The sequence below is a fragment of the Ursus americanus genome, chromosome 4, assembly GCF_024610735.1.
Source record: "Ursus americanus isolate L20-20 chromosome 4, mUrsAme1.1.p, whole genome shotgun sequence".
Lineage (NCBI taxonomy): Eukaryota > Metazoa > Chordata > Mammalia > Carnivora > Ursidae > Ursus > Ursus americanus.
In genome coordinates this window covers 57,323,061-57,346,518 of record NC_142130.1, presented here as the reverse complement: position 1 = coordinate 57,346,518, position 23,458 = coordinate 57,323,061, and the positions used below count along the sequence as shown (strand labels likewise).

Genomic DNA, 23,458 nt, shown 5'->3' with positions numbered 1-23,458 from the left:
GAAGTCTACTAGAAAATATTGGTAAATCTTTGGGCTCAGTTCACATGCCATTAACTTGAATTTTTACAACAAAATTATCCTAAAAGAATAAATACTTTCTTAGTGGGTTGATTGATCTCTTTTGCTTAATTTGTCAAAATAATGTACAAATAAAGTCCTGTCCTTTTTCTTATTGTGCAGTTGGAGTAAAGATGACCTATTGTATACTATAAACCTATATGCTGTTTTAAAACAAATATCTCTTAAGCTTATTAAAAGGGATGTAGATAAAGACTTGATAAATTATTCAAGGGCAAGAAATTAGCATTGAGCTTTTTAATCTTAGGTACTCATTAGTCTCATTTAATCCAGTACTATCAATCTTGTCTTTATCATTTAATACCTTCCTTTAGAACATAATGAAATTTTATTATAATTTCCAAAAGAATGAATAAAGGGAGTACTAAAAAATTAAAGATATTTTCAGAGAGAAATACAATATGCTGGAAATTTATTTCTAAAAGTAGGAAAATTGTGTGTAGTTTAGCAAACATATTCTATGCATTATGTTGCTTATTAAACAAAACAAACGTATTTTCAAAACTTTATTTTGATACCACCAACCTACTACTCCTTACACTTATTTTTGATTTATCCAATTTCTTATCGATTATATGAATAATTATATTTTCATATGTATCCTTATCTAAATAATAGGTATTAATCGTGCTGTATTTAAAAGCTTGCCATTAAATTAAATATAAAGTATTGACTTTTTACTGAAGTTAATGTCAACATAGTGTTTTTTTCCTTTTTAAGTTTAACAGTGTTTTTGCACTCTGGTAGGTAGGGACGAGATAACTCTTGTTTAAAGCCAGCAGGAGGAGCTCTCACCTTGCTGGGTTCCATGCAATTAGTGTGCCTGAAAGGCCTGAATTTGTGGGGGTTTTAAATATGAAACAAATAGTAAAATTTAAACATTTATCACGTGTAATGGTATTAAAAATCTCAAATGCCTTAGTTTTATTTTAATATCAGTTTATCATTCACTTGTCAGGAATGCACATTTGAAATTTTACTGTTCTTATGAATTTTTAAAAGTTATGATTTCAGTTTAGAGAGGAAAATAAGGCAATTATATAAATCTTGCTTCTTGATGCTAATAAATAAAAAAAATTCTAGATCTACACTTTTGTAGGTAGATACATATTTTCCTTTTTTGTTTGTTTTGAAATGAATATATTTCACAGTTTATAAATGGTAAGTATTGAGAACCAAGCAGTCTAATAGTGTTTTAGAAAAAAATATCTGTATCAGCTAATCAATTAATTCATTTGCCAGTCTATGAAAAATGAATCTGTGTTGGTAATCTTCAATATTAGAGATTTTTGAACACTCTGCTCCAATAAACCCCTTGATTTAAATGGTGTGATTTGTATGTAGTACTGGTAAAATTTCTGTAGAAGACATTGATGAGAAAACTAGGATAAAAGATTTTGGACCAGCAAAAGAAATAGTAATGTTTCTCTGCAACTATAAAAGTAAGAACGAGGGATGGGGCGCCTGGGTGGCTCAGTCGTTAAGTGTCTGCCTTCGGCTCAGGGCTTGATCCCGGAGTTCTGGGATCCAGGCCCACATCAGGCTCTTCCACTGGGAGCCTGCTTCTTCCTCCCACTCCCCCTGCTTGTGTTCCCTCTCTCGCTGGCTGTCTCTCTCTCTGTCAAATAAATAAATAAAATCTTTGAAAAAAAAAAAAAGGGTGAAAAGGAGGCTTTAAAAAAAAAAAAAAGTAAGAATGAGAGGCAAACCAAGAAACAGACTCTTAACCACAGAGAGCAAACTGATGGTGACCAGAGGGGAGGTGGGTGGGGGATGGGTGAAATAGGTGATGGGGATAAAGATGTACACTTGCTGTGATGAGCACCCAGTGTTGTATGGAAGTGTTGAATCACTGCATTATACACCTGAAACTAATAATACACTGTGTGTAAACTAACTGGAATTCAAATAAAAACTTTTATAAAGGGTAAGAAGAAAAACACTTAAAAAATTTAAAGGTTTTAAATGTTTTACAAAGGACATTCTAGCATCAGTCTCCTTGGTTGGAATCCAAATCTGTTTCTGATCTCAAGGAAAACTACTTAACCTTTCTGAGGCTCAGTTTTTTGATCTGTTAATTGGGTATTTAAAAAAAGAAACAACTTATAGGACAATGTGGAGATTACTTGAAGAAGAAAATCCATAGAAAGTTCTTCCTACAGTGACTGTGAATTAGTATCATTATTTTGCCAGCCTGCAGGGAAATAATGATGTATTTCAAAAGTATAAATGTGCTCAATGGGTTACATTGAACTTCTGAGTACCCAAAACTCTGTACTGGTCTTTAATACTTCTGATTTCTTTTCAGTAGCATATACCCAAAATGAAAATAACTTTCATTTGAAAATGAGATAAACTTATAGCTTTGAATATTTGTTATAATGATATCTTCAGCTTTTTTATCTAAAATGTGAGGTTATTTTTGTTACACTGAATGAACCCAAATGCCATCAAAATTTTTGTATAATTGGTGTGTATGAGAATGTATATATGTGTGTGTATGATATATATGTATACACACACACACACACACACACACAGACACACACATCATCCTTATTGTACTTTCTTTTACTTCCAGGCTTGTTAGAATTGTATGTTAATAGAAAGTAAAGGAAACTCTAAAGAAACACTTTTAAAAAGCTCTAGCCCTTTATGTGTCCTTTTTTCTCTTTAGGTGATGTTAGCAGCCATTGAAAACCATTAGCTAAATATATTAATTTGTTAGGAGTAGAAAATGGGATAGCCTAATTCAGTCATTCCTTCTTCATTTATTACCTTAACTATTTCAGTAAGAGAAATGTTCCTTCGTTAACTATTTCTTTATTCATAAGTAGTTTATATAGAAAAAGCAAAATAAATGTTTTATTGTTTTCAGATTATTTACCAGTTTTTGAAGTAATGCTTTCCTAGTATTCTGCAAAAGTTATCAGTAGGTATATTTTATCATTATGAATCATTACGAATGCATTAACCTTGTGTGTATGATCAGATTATCCATTTTTGACCAGTGGAAGCCTATGAAAGTTGGTTCCCAATTCTTTTTGACATGACCCTAGTAGACATTTTGGTATGTTCCTTGTAACTTTATAAAAAATAAAAATAAATGGAACTTGAATCTGATCAAGCTACTAGATCTACCAATTTAAAGAAAATAAAGGGAATGGGGAAGCATGTTCAATGGTATCTCACCAGTAGAAAAAGCTAGAATGTGGGACAAAATAACCTAGTTTTTTCAGTAAATTTGATTGCAAGTAGTGAAAATGATAACTGGCTAGTCATTAAGGAAATATATTAAAACAACAATGAGATACCATTACACACCTCTTGGAATGCCTTAAAAAAAAAAAAACTGGACAATGCCAAATCCTGCTGAGGATGTGAAGCAACTGGAAAACTATATTCTGCTAATGCTATTTTGGAATACGGTTGGCCAGTTTCTTAAAAATAAGCATTCTCAGGACTCCTGGGTGGCTCAGATGGTTAAACATCTGCCTTTGGCTCAGGTCATGATCCCAAAATCCTGGGATGGAGTCCCACATCAGCCTCCTTGCTCAGTAGGGACTCTGATTCTCCCTCTGCCTGTCACTTCCCCTACTTACGCACTCTTCCCCTCTCTCTCTGACAAATAAATAAAATCTTAAAAAAAAAAAAAAAAAAAAGGCGTTCTCCCTATAGCCCAGGAATCCCTATTTACCATGGGGAAGTAAAAGCATAGGTTCATATAAAAATCTATACATGAAAGTTTATACTGGTTTTATTTATAACATCCCCAACTGGAAATAGCTCATATTTGCCTCACGTAGGGAATTCCATATAATAGAATACTTTCAACAGTAAAAAGTAACTATTGGTACATGCAATAACATAGATGAATCTCAAATGCATTATGCTACGTGAAAGAACCAGGCTCAAAGTCTTCATGCTATGTGATATCATTGATTTGACATTTTGGGAAAGGCAAAATCTTGGGACAGAAATTAGATTAGTGGTTGCCAATGGCTGAGCTGGGCAGGGATTCACCGTAAAGGATCACAAGGGAAATTTTGGGGTCGATGGAAGTATTCCATAGCTTGATTGTAGCAGTGGTTACATGGATGTGCGTTTGTCACAATTCATAGAAATGTATATTTAAAAAGGGTGATTTTTATTATTGTAAGTAAATCATACCTCAGTAACTCTAACTTAAAAAAAAGTTAATGGGGGAAGTTATAGATTAAAAAAGCAAAGAACAATGTCAGCTCACTGCAATGAATAACACTTATTTGAAACTTGATTTTTCTGTTCAAGTAAGTTGAGACAATAGGGATATTAAACACTGGGTATTTGATGACATTAAGGAATTACTACTTATAGTAATAAATTAAGATATTGTCGCTGTCTTAAAAGGAGTCTTTATCATAGAAATATATACCGAAATTTTTATGGATGATTATTACTGGAATTTACTTCAAAGAAATTCTGCAGTGGGAGACAGTAGGTAAAGATACATAGATGAAGTAAAATTGACTATAAGTTGGTAATTATTGAACCTGGATGATGAGTACATGAGGGTTCATTTTACTGTTTTTTCTGCATTCTAAATATGTTCAAGAATTTTCCACAATAAAATTTAAATAATTACAGCTCCCTTTTACAAATGTATATTTAGTAAACTGATTTTAACAGTACTGAAGGAATATTCTACAATGAGTAATTAGAGTTCATCTCAGAAATTGATGTATGGTTTCGTACTTAAAAATTAAAGCATAGTGATTCAAATAAGAAAAACCACAGAATCCTTACAAAAGACACCAAATAACATACCTTCAGTGGAACTTTTTTAAACTACACAAATAGAAAACTCCACTTTCTTGACTATGTGAAGATCTAAAACTCATGATGAAATACCAAAGCATTGTTTCTCAGAGTGGGATCCATGGCCTACTGGCATCTAGGGGACTTGAAGGTAGTAGTTAAAAATAAAGATCTGAATCATGGGCCCTACACATTTACCTACTGGTAGCACCACAAAAATCCTCCCCATTTGATCTCTGTATTTCCAACCTCATTTCTGTCCTCCTAGTTCCCCAGATCATCCCCACTCCTAATCCTGACCCCAGCAACTGGTTATAGCTCAGTTACTTTCTTCTAGTTATAGCTCATTTACTTTATTCTAAAAGTAAACCATTTGTTTCTTATCACATCTGATTGAAAGACCCCTTCACCCTAGGTCAGCTCAAATTGCATCTCCTTTGTGAAATTCTCCCAGACCTCCCTACTAACCTATATAATCCTCCATTTTAAAATTTAACAGAATATGTTCTAATCATTTGTTTTTATGTCTGCCTTTTGACCGGATTTTGAGTAACTTTTGCTTTTGCCTCAGATGTCAGTATACCCACACATACAATAATACTGTACTCTATACTTTAAGTATAGTAGGTTTATTTAAAATGAGTTGTTTTCATACTTTGCAAATCATATATAAGGGCATTTAATAACATAAAAGAAGCTACAGAAGCCTCCCTTAACACAGTTTTTCTTTCTTTAATATGGTATAGAAAAACTATATATGAAAGTGGTGGGGAAAGCAAAGGTGATTATTTCATTGTTGGTCCACGATTTGACCCCCTATTCACGCAGGCCAAGAGACTGCAGAAAGAAGCAGACCACTCCAAATTGGTAGGTGGGAGGGCTCATAAGCAAGGGAACTTACTTGTCTTGGGCAGCTGCAAGATTTCCACACCCATCCACCAGAATCTTAAAGTTTACATAGAAGCCTTAACTGAGTTCAGTCATGTATGCTATCCAGGTGGTCTCAACAACATGTTACTCTCTCAAGGCTATGTCCTTGGAACAGCTCCCACTATGGAAACAGTAGGCAGAGCTTACATTCTGAGGATGGGGGAGGGAAATGAAACCTATTGCCTGGTTTCAGCTCAAGGGTCAACTGGCAGTCACATCATCTGGATTACCTCCATCAACATTTATCAGTTTTAAAAGCCAGCTATTAAAAATGGCTGTTAATTCTGTTGCTCAGTTATCTATTTTATTTAGCATTGTTAAACACAAATTACATATTTTGAAAATAAGTTATAACCACCTAATGTATTTTATCATTACTTAATATTATTATTATGTTAGTATTTAATATACACAGTTAATTTTAAAGTAAGTAATGCAGCATATTAAAACTAATGCAATAGTAGTAAAGGCAGTTGACATTAATGATTTAAATAACATTTTTGCATCAATTGAGAAATTCATGTAAGTTTTTGTTTTTTTTTTTTAAATTTAATTCCAGTTGTGTTGCTTGATACAACAACAGTGCTGGGAGAGCTAGGATGGAAAACATATCCATTAAATGGGGTAAGTTTAATTATGTTTTTAAAATTTTCATCCTTGCTAGGTTTTTTAGGACCTATTATAATAGTTAAAGGAACAGTGGATTTGGCCTCTAGTTAGTATGAATTTTAGCATATAACTAAAATCCCATAGAAAAGATTAAAATACAATTAGAACTTGTAATCAATGAGAATGTTGTATAAAAACCTTTGCTTTCTTTTAAATTAGTCGTTCTTTAATATAGTGTTTATATATAGTAACATGAGACCGTCTCCCATATAAATGTTTTCTCATAGAAAAAATTTCTGTGTGTAAGTTCAAGGCAGTTTTTTATATATAGGTCTATTAAATTTGGTAACCTCAGTGAGTATTTGTCCATAAACAAACTTTAGATTATCTTAAGTGGATTTTACAGATATTAACAATTTGATTTTTATTAGAAAATATGAGTGTACTAAAGTAGTATGTGTTTTTTGAACTTGACAAAAAGAAATATTATGATTAGGTTTCTGTTAGCTGAGAGTTCTTGCTTTTGAAAGGCATGTGTAATTTAAGGGTGTGTAATTTACAAACTACAATTTTTCAAGTACTGATACCATTTTAGCTGTGGTTATAATTGCTTTTTAATATGGTTTAATGTATTTTGCATCATTTTGATGTTGCAATGTATTTCTACTGCTTTTTTTAAATTTTGAGTTAAAATAAAAGGGTGGTTTTTGAAGCTTTTTATTTAGATTTTGTCTAATTAAGCAGAATTTTCAGTAATGGAGGTAGTCAGCTGTTATTCAGATATACTTGGGTTAGCTTTTCTTCCTTTTTTTAGAAATTGTATTTTTCTCATTCATCAGATTCTTAGTTGATATTTTTGCATCACTTTTTCCATTACATCTGCAGATTTAAATCTAAAAGAAGTTGACTGAAAATGTTTTATTTTTTAGAATCATTCAAATAATTGTTTAAATTTGACCTTTTATAGCAACAGTTACTCGTTTAATGTGTGTTTTCAACTATAAATTTCTGTGAAGAGTTTAATCTTCCTTTTTTCAACAGGCTATTTGTTTCTTTAAATTTGTTTTATAGACTGATTTTATTTTTTCTGAAATTTTCATTTTTTTCTCATAAAGCTCATCAATTTCTGAAAATACATCTTTGAATGTATCTTTATACATTCATCATCTTATTTTCATTAAACATCAGTATTTATTGAGTGTATTAAGCATGTCAAATTTATTAGTTACTTTCAAGAAATGAATGAAACATTTTTTTAAAATTCTCTTCCAAGATATATATACATGTTTCCTTTCTCAGTATACAAAGTAATTTATAAGAACTTATAAAGTGTATAAGCACTACTTTTCCATTGTTTGAAAAAAATGACAAAAAATATTAGTGATTATATTATCACTGGCCTCATGTAGTTATAGCCGGATAATCGTGTGAGGAACAGAAGGAGTTACATCCCTGCTCCAGCGACTGGAGTTTTCTTGATCAGGCTGCATTTCAAAGCAAACTGGTAAGGAGGAGACACAGGGACTTACAGAGTTATAAATAAACTTACTGCTATTGTTTTTTTTACTGATCTTGTCATAGGTGTTGTGAAAGGGAGATTTTTTTTCCCTTACTATTTCTGGTTTATGATTTAGAGAAGGTGCGAAATTGTCTGAAAAGTAATGCTTACCCAATAGTTTTCTATTTGCAGACACGGCACTAAGAATTTTACACTTTATTTTTATGGTAGCCTGAGGAGGTATATCTTAGTTCTGTTTCCCAGTCGGAGAAACCTCTCCTTAAAGAGTATAAGGAACAGCAAGTTATAGGCTAAGTAGTGAGTGATGGGATTTAATTCAAGCTAAGTTATTTCTGACTAAAGCCTGCCTCTTTATCATGGGACTGGTAACAGAGAGGAGCATTGGAAACTTCATGAAAGGCCAATTACTTATGTTGTTATTTGCATACTTGATTCAGATTTCTTTTCTCCCCTTGATAAACATAGTACTTGACTGAGATGAACATTTTGGACACCAGCCACGGATTTGCAGGAGGAAAGAGAGAAAGAAAAAAGGAAGGAGAATACAGGAGAAATAATACAGGAGAAAATAAGTAGGATAGAATAAGGTGAAAAAGGAAGAGGTGGTTAATACTTATCAAGCATTTACCATATGCTGGGCTTTGTTCAGAGCAGTTTATTCACATGAGTCCTAGAAATCAAGAGTAATTTTACCGAATTGAAAGATATGGAAATCGAGACTCAGGTACATTACATAACCTTTACAAGGTCACAGAGCTAGGAATTAGTGCAGCAAAAATTCTAAGCCAAGCAGATACTAATCTTTAACATATATGTGAGCTTTTTATTTCCTGTAAGATTCAACCATGTAAATATAAAGGCCGGTGACCAATATGTATAAACTACAGAGGGAAAAACTGCACAGGGATTCAGACATTAAGACGTAAATTGAATGCTCAGTTACCTTGGAATGCCACTGTTGGAATGAGCTATATTACTTTTAGATTACCCCTCAAATAGTAGTGCATACATAGCAAATGAAAGCAGTAGGAATACTTGAAAATGAGAGCATATGGGCATAGTTTATAATAGATACGGATGAAGCTACATGAATTAGGTGAAACAAAGGTGAATCCAGGGAAAAAATAAAATGGATAGATGATTTACGTAAGTTTTAAAGGAAACATACAGTTTCAGTTTCTCTTTGAGTGAAGTGGGTATATTACCGATAAGAATGACGCTTACTTAATACTCCTTATAGGTTAAAACACGTAAGGAAATAATCAGTAAGGGTGAAAGACTTTGAAAAAGTCTCTAAAAATGGTGAGAATGAAAATCATCTAGACATCTGTATTAGTTAAATAATTTAAAATCTATAGAAACTGTTAATCAGTTTATAACATTTTAAAAAGAATATTTATTGAGCACTTTCACATCTTAGAAACTCTGAGAATCATTATTCCCAAGTTACAAATGATGAAGCAGAGATTCAGAGTGTTTAAGTAATACATCCAAGTTTATATAGCTACTAAATGAAAAACTTGAGAGTTAAACTTTGTTCCACCCGTGTCTGAGAAATGTTGCAATATTCACAAAATCCTTCACATATGCAAAGATAAGGGGGGCTATCACTGTTTTGATTTCTTCCACTTAAGCCCTATACTTTAGAAGTATATTCTGTTAGAACAAACTATAGTGTTGCTGATCACTAATGTCTTAGAAATTATTCAGCACTTAATGTCCATAATGTTCCTAGTAACCAAGTAAAATGAAATTTTAAAGTCTTTCTATTAAATCTGTACAAAAACATTTATAATCCAATGAATAGCAGTATTTGGGTACCTTAGAAATATTTTTTGGGGGGTGCCTGAGTAGGGCTTTCACTTAAGTGTCCAAATCTTGGTTTTGACTCAGGTCACGATCTTAGGGTTGTGAGATTGAGCCCTGCATCGGGCTGTGCACTCAGCATGGAGTCTGCTTGAGACTCTCTCTCTGTCCTTCTCTCTCTCTTTCTTTCTCTCTCTCAAATAAATAAGTAAATAAATCTTTTTTAAAAAGATTTTTTGTGTTTCAGTTTATAACATTTAAACTACCATTTATATCTGTATATTAAAATTGTAATTATATCTGTTTGAAATTGTATGACTTTTTTCAGGTTGTCAGGTTTATTGAGCCATGCTAATATGAATGGCTATTTTAACTAAAGTTGATTTTTTTTCAGAGACACTAATTCAGTTGGTTTTACAAATATGCCATGGGTAAAAAAGACAACTAGATGATAATTTTGGCAAGTAATTGGTATTGCTCTGAATGTTTTCTAGGAATAACTTTTCCATTGATAAAATTTTTTTCTATAAAGACTTCAAGTAAGAGACATTTTTGAAATTATATACTATATAAAATGTGTGATTTAATAAATGACTTTATAGTTTTTTTGTTTTTTACTTAAACCAGCCATTCCACCAGTAGTACGCTGATGTAGTTACAGCAGTACACATTTACAGTGTCTGTGAATAAAAGCATTACTGGTTATTTGAGTAGGAGGTAAGCACCTCTATGGTTAGAAAATGTGGAACATAGATGAGTGTGTAGTCAAGCAAATGTCTACTTAGGCTTGCAAAAATGAAAAAGAAATGTATATATTTACTGAAATGCTTCCTTGTCAACTCATTTGCACCAACACTTAAAATATGTGATGTCCAGAATTCAATTTAACAAACTTCCATTTTATGCTCTTTGTGCCAAGTACCTTGTTAAGTGCTTACATTGCTCCAGAGGCCTCATAGTATAGAGATCATTCTGCACAATCACAAGGTCAGAGTGTTTTCAGGTAGTTTTGCATAATGGTTTATGAAAGAATAATGAATGGAGGGATTAATTCTGGTTAGGGAAAATTGGTAGTAAGATGTGACATTTGCTCTTTCTGATAAACTGTGAAGGAATCCCATATGGGCTGGACAAGAGGGTGGAAAGCATCTGTTAGGCAAAGAAAAAAACTTGAGGAAAGGCACAGCATTCTTAAATGTGTGATTAAGTCTTGGGAATGTTGAAAATAATGGTGGTTGGAGTGTTGGTTTTGTGGGAAATAAGACAGTGATTATAGCCTAACCAAATTGTGGAAGACTTAGAATTTCAGTGTCTTAATTGACTTATATAGTGTGTAGTTCAGCCCAAGTAAATAAAAGTAAAAGTAAAAACTTTCTGGATTCAGTTAAACAAACAAACAAAAAGTATTAAAGTTTTCTTTTGTTTTATATAATAATGTAGACCTGTGGAAATGAAAGGCACCTTAGAAAATTGTTATGAAAAGGATGTTCAAAATATAAGTAATATGACATTATTGATATATTGAGAAGGGAGTGAAATTGAATACTTATACTCGCATATATAATGAAGCTTGATTTTAGAAAAGAATGAATATATCAAAGGTTTTGGTAACCAGTGGTTATAATTCTTAACACTGTGCTTTCATGGTCTAATGTCAAGAATTTTATGTCTACATAATTTAAAACTCTTAAGAGCTTTATCCTATAAGTGTCCCTTCCATCCTTGATCTGTCATTGTAATACACTAACATAATAAAATTATGATGATACAGCAGAGTTGCTAATAGTGCCATGATAATCAATGAAAGAATGCTGCATGAATAAAAATTTTCACATAACACTATAGAAGTTGTTAGTGAATACTGAAGAAATGTTTTCATAAATATTAAGCATAGGCATATGCCCTGGATTTTTCATTTGCTATAAATAACTAATACCTGGTTAATACTAAATCTTACTCCTTGCAAAACTGAAAGACCTATTTAATTTTGAAAATCTCCTGGGAAGGAGATAGTCTTTAAGATGTCATGCCATTTTAATGCTAAGGAGAAAAAAAGAAACATGAAAGATACTGTTCATGCAATAACTTTGTACAAAAGAAGAAATTAAAAAGTATATATATTTCTTGAGTTTGTTCTCATAGTCTGAAAAGGTGTTAAAGAAAAATTATATAAATTTTCTTGAAACATTTACTCATGTTTACTCATTTCCTTTGATATTTTCATTCCAATTTGGTTTTAGTCAATATATAATATTGTAGATGAAAGAGAATAATACAAGAAGATCTGTAGTTGAATGTGACATTCAAAATCCTTAATAGGCATTACAGATTGGGTCCCATTCAGTGACAAATAGCAGTGGGGTATGTCACATTGGGGCACCCTGGCTCAATATTAATTCTGACTAATAAAAAGTAACTGCTACCCACCAGAAAAATGAAAGACTTCATAATATAAAAAAGGAATTCCATGATTAAAACTTACATTATTTTCTTTGAGCTTTTTAAATTATTTTTGATACTACCTAAGATGTAATAGCCATGTGGCTTTTTTGTTTTGATACTGTAATTGAAAAGATAAATGACTGTTTGGGTAGCTGCATACTGATTATTAACAGTAGTTATATCTAATAAAATCTGATAGTTAAAAGAAAACATTTCATAATAATAATAATAATTCCATAAGGTATTATTTGGTTTTACTTAATATTATAAATACTTAATGTTGATACAAAGAACTTGTTTTTTAAGCACTCCATCAATTCGCTTGAAATATTTTCACTATTTATTTTTATTCATAGTAATAGTTTTAGCAAGAAAATGAAAGGTTTGCTTATCCCAGATATTTTTCACCCTACCCTCTTGTTTTGGCTACTTGTATACATAGTAGATCAGATCTTTGTTACAAAGTTGTAGTGGACATAGATATAGGGACTCCAATACTCAAAATCAAGCTTCCTTTTCAACAGTGAAGTACACTTTAATAAAAAGAATTAAGAGAAAACTGAATGCTAGTAGAAAAAAAGTGCCTTTGGATATTAAGTTGTATTTTATATTAATTATGCCAATTACAGATTAGAAAACTCTTTCTCAGATGGCATATATTGATTTCAAATATCATGTATATATTTTTTGCGTGTTGTGGCTTAGATGATCTTTGGGGTTTGAATAATGCAAGATGATACAAGATATGTGATCTTATCTGTTAAGCATAGTGAATTGGTATTAGGAAATTTACCCTGAAGTAGTTGGAATAGTGATACAGGTCATTCTTGTCTAAATAAAACTATAAATGAACATAGTAATTCAGTTGCTAATGATTTTTATAATAAAAAATGATTTTTATAATGAAAGAGTCTTATTTACAATTAAACTGTGTGGAAAGGTACTGTATTCCATGTATTAGAGACCATAATTTCATAATATCATTGTTCCAAAGTTGAAAAACCAAAGATAGAATGGAATACCTACTGATAATTAATTTCCTTTTTTGTTTGTAATTTCTGTATTTCATATAATAGGAACCAATTTATCATAGCAGTAGACTTTAGTATAGCATTTTGATTCATTTTATAATACATTGAAGTTATCCAAAACTTACATGTATGTGTTCAAATTCTGAAAATACAAGTTTTGGTTATAACATCTGTTAAGAATGGATTGTTTCAGTTACTGCTTTCAAAACTGATATCTAAATAGTTTTTCTTTTGAGAAACTTCTCAACTTATGTCATAGTTTCTAAATATCCATCATATTAATTTCATATTGTTTCACATTTGAAAGAAATTGCTCTTCAGTTTTGGAAGTTTCTATTGTCATATCCTCAAACTCAGAGATTCTTCTTTTTTTTTTTTTTTTTTTTGAGAGAGAGAGAGTGCACAGGAGTGGGGGGGAGGGGCAAAGGAAGAGGGTGAGAGAGAGAATGTTCAGCAGGCTTCACACCCAGTGTGAAGTACAATGCAGGGTTCAATCTCATGATCCTGACCGAGATCATGACCTGAGCCAAAACCAAGAGTCAGACACTTAACCGACTGAGCTACACAGGAACCCCAAGGGATTCTTTTCTCTTTTATGCCCAGTCTGTTAATGAGCCCTTCAGAAGCATTTCTCATTTCTGTTACATCGTTCTTGATCTCTTCTATTTCTTTTTGATTCGTTTTAGGGTTTCTGTTTCTCTACTTCCATTGCCCATCAGTATTTGCACATAGTCTTCTTTATCTATTGAAGCCCTTGGCATATTAATCATAACTTTAAAAAATTCCTGGTCTGATAATTCCAATATTCCTGTCATATCTAATGACTCTGGTTCTAATTCTTTTTCAGTCTCTACAACTAGTGTTTTCAGTTTTGCCTTTCAGTACATCTTGTAATTTGATACTGAAAGGTAGACATGATGTCTGGGTAAAAGAAACTGAGGTCAGTGGGCCTTTGTAATATGGTAGTGAGGTGTAGGGAGGTAGGGGAAGTGTTCTCCAGTCCTATAATTGGGCCTCTTTCTTTTGGTGGGCCTGTGCCTCTGGACTCTGAACTTCACCATTAGATGGGTTAGCATGGCCAGAGGCAGCTGGAGTTGGGTATTTTCCTCCTCCTACATGGAAGGCTAGAGCCTGCTGGAGCTGAGTATTTTTCTTCCTTCAAGTAGGTTAGGCTCTGATAAAATAGTTTCTCCTGGGGGCAGGCCTTGTTAGGAAGAGCTGAATGCTCTGGCATATTTTGAAGTGGTTCCTTACATCTTCAACTCTCACAGACATTATATAATTGGCTGAAACATTTGCTTAAACCGTTTTGCAAATTATGATTTTACTTAATTTTTCCTGCCTTCTGATTTTATGCAATGAATGGTCTAAATTTTTTGTTTTCCCTTCATTATCAGTAGTGGTTGGCTTTATTTTCAAGTTCATTTAATCTAGAAAATAAATCAAATTTTCATGCCTCTGTTTACCTGTCATTATTGCTATTATTCTTTACAAATCAATAAAGGAAGACTTCAGAGCTTTCCTGTGGTGTGCAGGTTGAGTAGTAAACCATGACACTCCTGGGAACTCTTAGAAATTTAGTTCTGTGTATCTTGGTTTCACAGGAGACCCAATGAAAATTTCTGTCTCAGAATGTTCAAATTATTAATGTCATGGGTCTGCAATAAGAACTGTGCTTAAACATTTTATATACTTTTTAATTTAGTCCTACTAATATCTATGTGAAGTAAATATCTTTAGTACCATTTTATACATGAGAAAAACATTTTATACTGAGAAAAATCATATAACCTACCTAAGTTTGTGGTGATATTGACGGAAGGAGGTGTTAAAGCCAGGGTAGCTCAATCCCAAAGCCAGGATTATTTGTCATTCAGTGTACCTACAACCATGGGTTGGTTTCAACATCACAACTGATGCTGTGGAGGGTAAAAAATAACCTATAAGGTTGTTCAAGTGCAGTCTTAATCTAGTTACAGTGTTGTTAGAATGACACAGATGTTGTTTAAAAACATATGTAGTTTTTTGAAAAGTGCTGATAAAAAGATAAATTCGTCTTTGAAGACCAAAGGATATCCCAAAGCAAAGGATGGTTAATTATTAAATTGAGCTTTTCAGTTAGTGGCATAAGAATATTTGGTGCATGTTTAGATTACATTTTTTTTGATCTTCAAACTTATATTGTATTACATCTGCAGTGCCTCCATTGGCCAAATCAAATCATAAAAAAAAAACCCAATGGGAGGGCACTGCAAAGTTGTATGACAAATGGCACAGGTATAGGAAGAGGTGAAAGATTGAGGACAATAATAGCATACTTAATAGTACGAATCTGGCATACATGCATGCTTAAATGGCATAAATATATGTCAAAAGATTTAAGTAGTATATCCAGGTGATTGCAGAATTCAGTCTATAGATGCATTTACAAGGCTTTTATTTTTATTTTTTTAAATTCTGTACACTTTATTTCTTCATTGTTTCTACCTTTGAATTCTTTTGCTCTTAGGGTAGTTACTTTTTAAATTTTCTTTTTTCTTTTTCTTTCTTTTTTTTTTTTGATATTTTTTCTCTTGGAAAGAACTAGATAAATATTCCTTTAGTGTATTTTTGGGGGGGTTTATCCCTTTGTGTCTCATATCTTTATACATGTTGTAAGCCAATTAGGTGTAAAATATGGAGTAATGTAATAAAAAATAACCTCATAGAAATAAGTTTATTATAAATGTTAGAGAAAAAAATAAGAGAAATGTTAGAGTTTCTTTTAATAGAAACTGTCTTTTAATAGAAGTAAATTGACCCAGAGGCTTATTGAAGGTTATCCATTATGGTTAGTGTCCTACTCCCTTAACCATATCTTATTGGGACAGAGGTGCTCACCTCATCAAAAGACATCCAGTTCATTGCCTAACCAGCTACCTCTCACCTCTTATGTATGATTTCCTTTAATGACTAAACTAACCAGATTCCTTTTTAGGAATTTAGGAATTTCCTTACAGGAAAACAACAATCTAAAACTTCTTCCATAAAGATACAGTGAAAAATACACAGAAAAGGATTAGAGCAGAGGGGCTGTAATAAATCAAAGTCATGTGCAAGTGCAAGTTCTAAGAGAGCAGAAAATAGTAGCAGTTAAAGGAGAGTTAAAGGAGCAGAAGAGGAGAACATAGCACATGCAGAGAAAAAGCCATGAGAAAAAGAGTGGGGTCTTCAGCACTTGTGCAGCTGACCAGGTTGCTGCTAAATATCCAGATCCAGTTACTGGGTATTCTTAAATGAATTCCCTTACTTGAGCTATCTAATTGTAAAGGCAGATTGCAAACCTGATGATGACATTGGTGGTGGTGGCAGCGGCGGCAGTGGCAGCAAAAACAAGGCAGTGAAACACTGACATTGTTTTAAGACTGGCCAGGAAACATGAAATCCGTGGAAGTTAGATTTTCCTTGAAGGGAACACAGCAATATGAATTATCCAGAGGTGTAAGCCCTCTTTTATCAACTCATGCATGGAGAAATGACCTCCCCTGTGTGTAGGCAATGTGAGGAAACAGGTGAATGAATATGCACAGTTTATAAGAGTGCATAAATTTTAAAATATTTAATATCTGAGCAACTGTGATTTCTTTTTTTTTTCCAAGTTTTTATTTAAATTCTGGTTAGTTAACATACAGTGTAATATTAGTTTCAGGTGTAGAATTTAGGATTCATCACTTACATACAACACCCAGTGCTCATCACAAGTGCCCTCCTTAATATCCATCACCCATTTAACCCATCCCCCCATCCACCTCCCCTCCAGCAACCCTCAATTTGTTCTCTATAGTTAAGAGTCTGTCTTGGTTTGCCTCTCTTTTTTCCCTCTCCATGTTCATTTGTTTCATTTCTTAAATTCCACATATGAGTGAAATAATACACTATTTGTCTTTCTCTGACTTATTTTGCTTAGGATTATACTCTCTGGCTCCATCCACATTATTGCAAATGACAAGATTTCCTTCTTTTTTATGGCTGAGTAATATTCCATTATATACATATGTTTATACCACATTATTTTAACCAGAATTATTTGAGATATTTACAAACTATTTCATTTATAAACAGAGAGTCTATATCTAAATCTAAAGCAGGCCCAAAGCAAAAGCTAAATTCTCTTATAAAGTCTAAGAGATTTTTGGTAAAGTATGTAACAACTAGCTGAAATATAATAGGCCAGATATTCTTATAAGTTTGTTTGTATTTTAAGTAATTGACTCATCCTTAACCCTACAGCCAATCACCAAATCCTGTTGATTCTACCTCCTTAAAGCTCTTTCAAATCATTCTCTATCATTACTGCATCAGTTTGACTCCTCATCATTTCTTCTTCAAATCACCATGGATGTGTTTTAAATTATCCACTAGCTTTAGGTTTTTCTCCAGCGCCTTCCACCAACCTTTCCAACCCATCCTTCGTCCTGTGGCCAGAACTGATCTGAAATTAAAGATCTATTCTTGTCCCTATTTCACCCCTACTCCCCTTATCTACAATTTACCTGCAGCCCACAGCTGCTTCTCCATTTTTACCTTCTGATATTCTCTGCCCTTCAGCCATTCCTGCCTTCCAGCTTTTTCTACAGAGACTTTTGCAGTTTCTTCTATGTAATTTGTTCTCTTTTTCTGGATGTAAGACCATGCGATTGAGTTTATCTAGAAAGTTCTCTTGCCAACCAATCTTATTTTCTCTGGGTTTTTCCTATTGGATTTAAAAGCAAAGAAGATTTTCCATCTTTTCTGGGGAGACTTATACTGCAGAACATTGAATTAGGAAACTCCTTTTTTGGGAATACCTAGAACTCAGTGCATATCACAGCATTTATTTCACTATATTTAAATATCTGTCTCCTACCAGATTGTGAACTCTCAAGTGGATTAGGTGTGTCATCTGTATCTGAATTAGGCAATACAGTGATTGCCATATGACAGATGTTGGATAAAAGTTGGTTGGATAGCTAAATATACAAGTAGCAAATTATTTTAGATAAGATATTGGTTAAAGGCTGCATTTTGCAACTCTCATTGGGCCTGAAACAGTTCGTTATAATCTTTGGGCCGAATCATCTGTGAAGAAAAGACTAAATGGTTGTGAAAATTGAACTGAGCTCTTATTCAGCATTGGATTGAGTACAGGGAGAGTTTATACACTTACTCTCATTTTTGTATTTTAGACAATCCAATCCATTTTCTCATCAGTTTTTTTTTCACTAAAATTAAAGTTGAAAAGTGGGTGGGAAAAATACTTACCTATGAAATAAAGGCTATAAAAGAACTTATAAGCTATTTAAGCAACCCCAATCAAGACTTAATATACTTTCAAAGAATTAATGACTGGTTTAGAACAGTTGATGATCTGAATCACATCTGGGAAGTATTAACCCCAGATGGTTATTAATCCTGTGCTTTGTTATTAAAGATGAGGATAAAAAATAGAGCATATGGATTTTTAATGGTTGATAGATGGACTGCAAATTTTAGAAATTTATGTTAACCAGTCAAGCTTCAAAAAGCAGAGGTCAGCATTAAATGTTAAATAGGTTTTTGTAATCTGTATTCCATGCAATTAGTATTTTGAATTAATGTACCATTCATAGTAAGCAAAATAGGTGCTTAAAATGGCTTAACTTTGTTTTATTTTAGCAAAGCAAAATCTGTTGTGCCCATAAATGTAATACTTATCTTAGTCTTCATCTCCCCCATAATTAGGTAGCAATGTATAGCAAAATATTTCAGTGTAATTTAAAAAGTCCTTCAAATAAAAGCATGAAACTAGGATTTAAATACATATACACAAACACACACATTTTTTTCCTTTGAATGTTCACTCATTCTATAGACCACACTTGGAGACATAAAATTAATCTGTATTGTTGATTCAGATTGCTCAATTTAATAATTTTATTCATTTAATCAAATTATATGCTTTCCTTAAATGCAATGCTTTCTGATGCTCATTAGAAGGGATTTCTTCATAGTTGCTATTAAGAAATGCTCTAAGAAATACCCACATTGGGGTGCCTGGGTATCTCAGTCAGTTAAGCATCTGCCTTCAGCTCAGGCATGATCCTGGGGTCCTGGGATTCAGCCCAGTGTCCTGGGAGCAAGCCCAGAGCCCTGTGTTGGGCTCTTTGTTATTAAAGAGCTCAGTGGGGACTCTGCTTTTCTCTCTGCTTCTCCCCCCTCATTCTCTCTCTCTCACTCTAATAAATAAGTAAAATCTTAAAAAAAAAAAAAAGAAAAATACACATTATAGATCTTACAATAAAAAAATAGGTGCAGAAAACATTTAATAGTTATTTTTTACTCTATTTAAAAACACTGTATAATTGCTTGGATGATCAGTCCTGCTTTGCCTGGAATGCCCTGGTTTTTTGTTGTTGTTGTTGTTGTCCTAGACTCATTATTAATTGTGTCCCATTCATTTTTAAAAGTTTCCTTGTTTGTATGGCTAACATTCAGGCAATGTCAACTGCATTACAAATAATGCCCAAGTGTATAATTTAAACACAAAAGAATATTATTCCCGCTGTCGTAATAGTCTAAAGTGAGTATTTGCAGTTGTCAGGAATTCCTCATCCTTTTCTCCATGGAGAGGATAATCCTTCTTCTTAAAAGTTCAGAAGTGGCACATAGTATGTCTCCTCATATTTCATTGGCTACAACCCATTCACATTATTATACGCAATTACAGGGGAAGCAGAAAATGTAAGTTAGCCTGGAAAGAAGAGACAATGGATTTTAGTTGAATGGAGTAAACTACTGATTGTCATATAATATCCATTCTCCTTTTTTACTCTCATTAACAGAACCTTTATTTTGAAGCAGCAGTATATCCAACTAAAAAACTCTGAAGTTTCTAGTGTATTTTGCAGCCAATTGTGAACCAAACATTATGTTCTAGCCAATGAGATGTAAATGGAGATGTAAATGGAGATGCTTTGTGGTATTTCTAGGCTGCTTAAAATTAGCTCTGTCAACTTGAGGTCAAACCTTTTTGATTGATGCATTCCCCCTTTTGCTATCTAGAATGCAGATATGATGTCTAGAGCTTCCAGCCATCTTGAACCTCAAGGTGAACTTGAGGATGAGATCACATGTCAGAATGATGGAGTTGCATATTATACAACCATTAAAATTATATTTATATTGTAGACATAAATAACATTGGAATATTCTCTTACATAATACTGAGTGAAATAAACAAAAATTTCTAATCTTAATTTTAAACTGTGCTAGAACAAAAAAACATGAAAGGAAATAAAACAATAAAACCACTTATTAAGAATGTTTTTCTCTAAGTCATGAGAATATAGATTATTTGGTTTTTCATTCACATTTTGTTTTTTGCAAAATTCTCTACAATAGGTAACTATTTCTTTTATTACTAAAAAAGAAAACATTTGTTAAATATATATTTATGTTCGAAGATGTATTTTATTAATTTGTAATTACTCTGTAATTTTAGTAGTATTTAGTGTGATTTAGTATCGATATTTTCCCAACAATCATAAATGTTATCAGGAAATGACTTCAAGTTACCTCTGAAATCTGGAGTTAATATATAAAATTAATATATACTATATGTATGTAGAAAAATAGCTTAAAAATTTACTGTATGCTTCCTGAGATTAAAAAGAGGGAAGAATAAGCAGAATGTGGTTTTATTAGGTATTTAAGAGATGTTACCCATAACTGATATAAAAAATATAAAAAATAGGAAAGACTGTTGATACAAATGATAGAAATTGTGATTCAAAAAAGAAATTGGTTCAGAGAGAAAAGAATTGCCAGCATTTATTCAACCAAGTCATTAATTTGTCTTTCTATCTATCCATCCATTTAGCAACCATTTATTATAAGCTATGTTCTTGGCTATACGACTAACATAATAAGCAAGGATATGGTCCTTGTCCTTAAAACCAGTGGTAGAAGATAGATATTATTCAATAATCGCAAAATATGGTAGATGTAAGATTTTAAATCTGATAAGTATAAATGTTATGAAGGAGAGATGCTATTGGAGTTTATAATAAGGGATATGATCTGGTCAGGAAAATCGGAAAAGGGCTTCCCTAAGTGACAGTGGAGGGGAAACAGAGAGTAAGTATGCTGGCAGGAGAAAAGAAGGAAAGAAAGCACTTCTCAGGATGTGGGAACAGAATTTGCAAGTCACATGAGACTAAATGAGTGGGGGTCTTTGTGAGTAGAGGTCAGAGTGAGAGAGAGATACAAACAGAGAGAGAGAGGTTGGGAAGGAGACAGGTTAAGCAAAAAGATAGAAGCAAAAGGTAGGTCAAGCAAGAAGAGATAGAAGGTGAAAGAGGCTGTCACTATTATTTACAAACAAGGCCTTGTAGGCCATGGCGAGGCATGTTATCATTATCCTAATCTCAATGTAAATTTATTGGACGTTAGTAAGTAGATTTACATTTTGAAAAGATCACTCATGTTGAATGTAGGCCAAGTAGTTAGAAAGCTTCAAGCCAGGGACAGGGACTTAACAGGCTAGTTTTAGGGTAGTAATATTGTGAATATGGCTGAGAAGCTATCACTATCTAATGCCATTAAATATTATCACATGTCTGCTGGCTATGATTTGTCTGTCTAGATATAGAAAAGTTTATATCATTCCGATAATGGTTTCTCCCATATATAATATTACTAAATGATGGTTTCCAATAGCTTTTTAAGATTTGAAATCTCTGAGCATCCAATCAATTATAATGCATTACCAAAGAGTAGGAATAAAATTTGAATGGTGAAAAACACATAAAGTAAACCTTCACAAATACTGCCTACCTTATTACTACTTGATCCCCGGTATCTAACATTAATTTCTAGCACAAAGTTACAGTTAGTAAATATTAGTTTAAGAGAAAAACTGAATAAACTGATGTATTATTTTTAGTATGTATTAGCATTATTATGGAAAAACATACTTCATAAGTTTTCACTTGCAGAGCAGTTAATATGGTATTAGCTTTGTGCTTTATTTATACTGATATATTACCTATCATTGCATTTAAGGCCTTATAAGACTGTGTTATTATTATTTCAGTGAAAATCTAAAAAGCAGATAAAGCTTTCCTTAGATGAAAACTATAAATATACACTTAAAAGTGTGCTGTTCATAAAATTCCTTATTTCATTAAAGATCCATTTTCAGCATTCTGCCTTTGTAAAAGAAATGAGGATAAAATTCAATGAATATAATGTCAATATACAAAAATCAATTTTATTTCTGTACACTATCAACATAAAATAAATATTTTTAAAGTATCATTTTTAGTAACACCAAAAACTATAAATACTTAGACATAAATCCAAGAAAATATATGCAAGAACACTTTATATTGGTAACCACAAATAGTCTTTAGAGAAAATAAAAACTTACAGAAATGCAAAGTATATATATTTATGGGTTGAAAGAATCAGTATTATATGATAGTTAATTCTTTCAAAATACCCTGTAGACTTAATGAATTCAATCCAAATAAATACTTCATCTAGTTTTTCTTTTCCCCTTTAAAAAAGATGAGGAGAAATTGACATAAAATTAACCATCTTAGACTGAATTATTCAGTGCAACCATCACAATATTATGCAACCATCCCTTCTATCTAGTTCCAAAACATTTTTGTAACCTCAAAAGGAAGCCCTCCCCCAGCACTGGCAAGAAGCAATCTTTCTGTCTCTCCGGATTTACCTATTTTGGATACCTCATAGAAATAGTATCATCCCATATGTGACCTTTAGTGTCTAGCTTCTTTAACTTAATATAATGTTTCTGAGTTTCATTCATGAGCTTCATCTATGTAGCATGTACCAGAACTTCATTCCTTATTATGGCTGAGTAATACTTCATTGTATGTGTATATAACAATTGTTTATTCATTCATCCATTGATGGGCATTTAGACTGTTTCTACTTTTTAGTTGTTGGTAATAGCTCTCCTGTGCATGTACATATATTTAAGTATCTGTTTTCAATCCTGTGAGGTATGTCCTTAGCAATGGAATTGTTAGGTCATATGGTAGTTTTATGTCTAACCCACAGTGGCTGAAACATTTTACATTTTCATCTGTGATGTTACAAGGGTTCTAGTTCCTCCACGTCCTCATCAACACTTGTCATTTTCCATTTAGTTTTCTTTTGTGTGTGTGTGTGGACATTGATAAGCAAATTCTAAATTTTTTTACAAAATCAAAGGATA

The 23,458-nt window shown here is 32.5% G+C and overlaps 1 protein-coding gene across 3 annotated transcripts in view; it reads left to right on the top strand.

Annotated features, from left to right (window-relative positions):
* The window catches only part of EPHA6 (EPH receptor A6), an 814,184-nt gene that overhangs the window by 68,519 nt on the left and 722,207 nt on the right, over nucleotides 1–23,458 (top strand). For all 3 annotated transcript variants that reach the window (XM_045785661.2, XM_087861713.1, XM_087861712.1), the window contains exon 2: nucleotides 6,365–6,429. In XM_045785661.2, coding sequence (XP_045641617.2) covers nucleotides 6,365–6,429 — 65 coding nt within the window. The remainder of the gene's footprint in view (nucleotides 1–6,364; nucleotides 6,430–23,458) is intronic.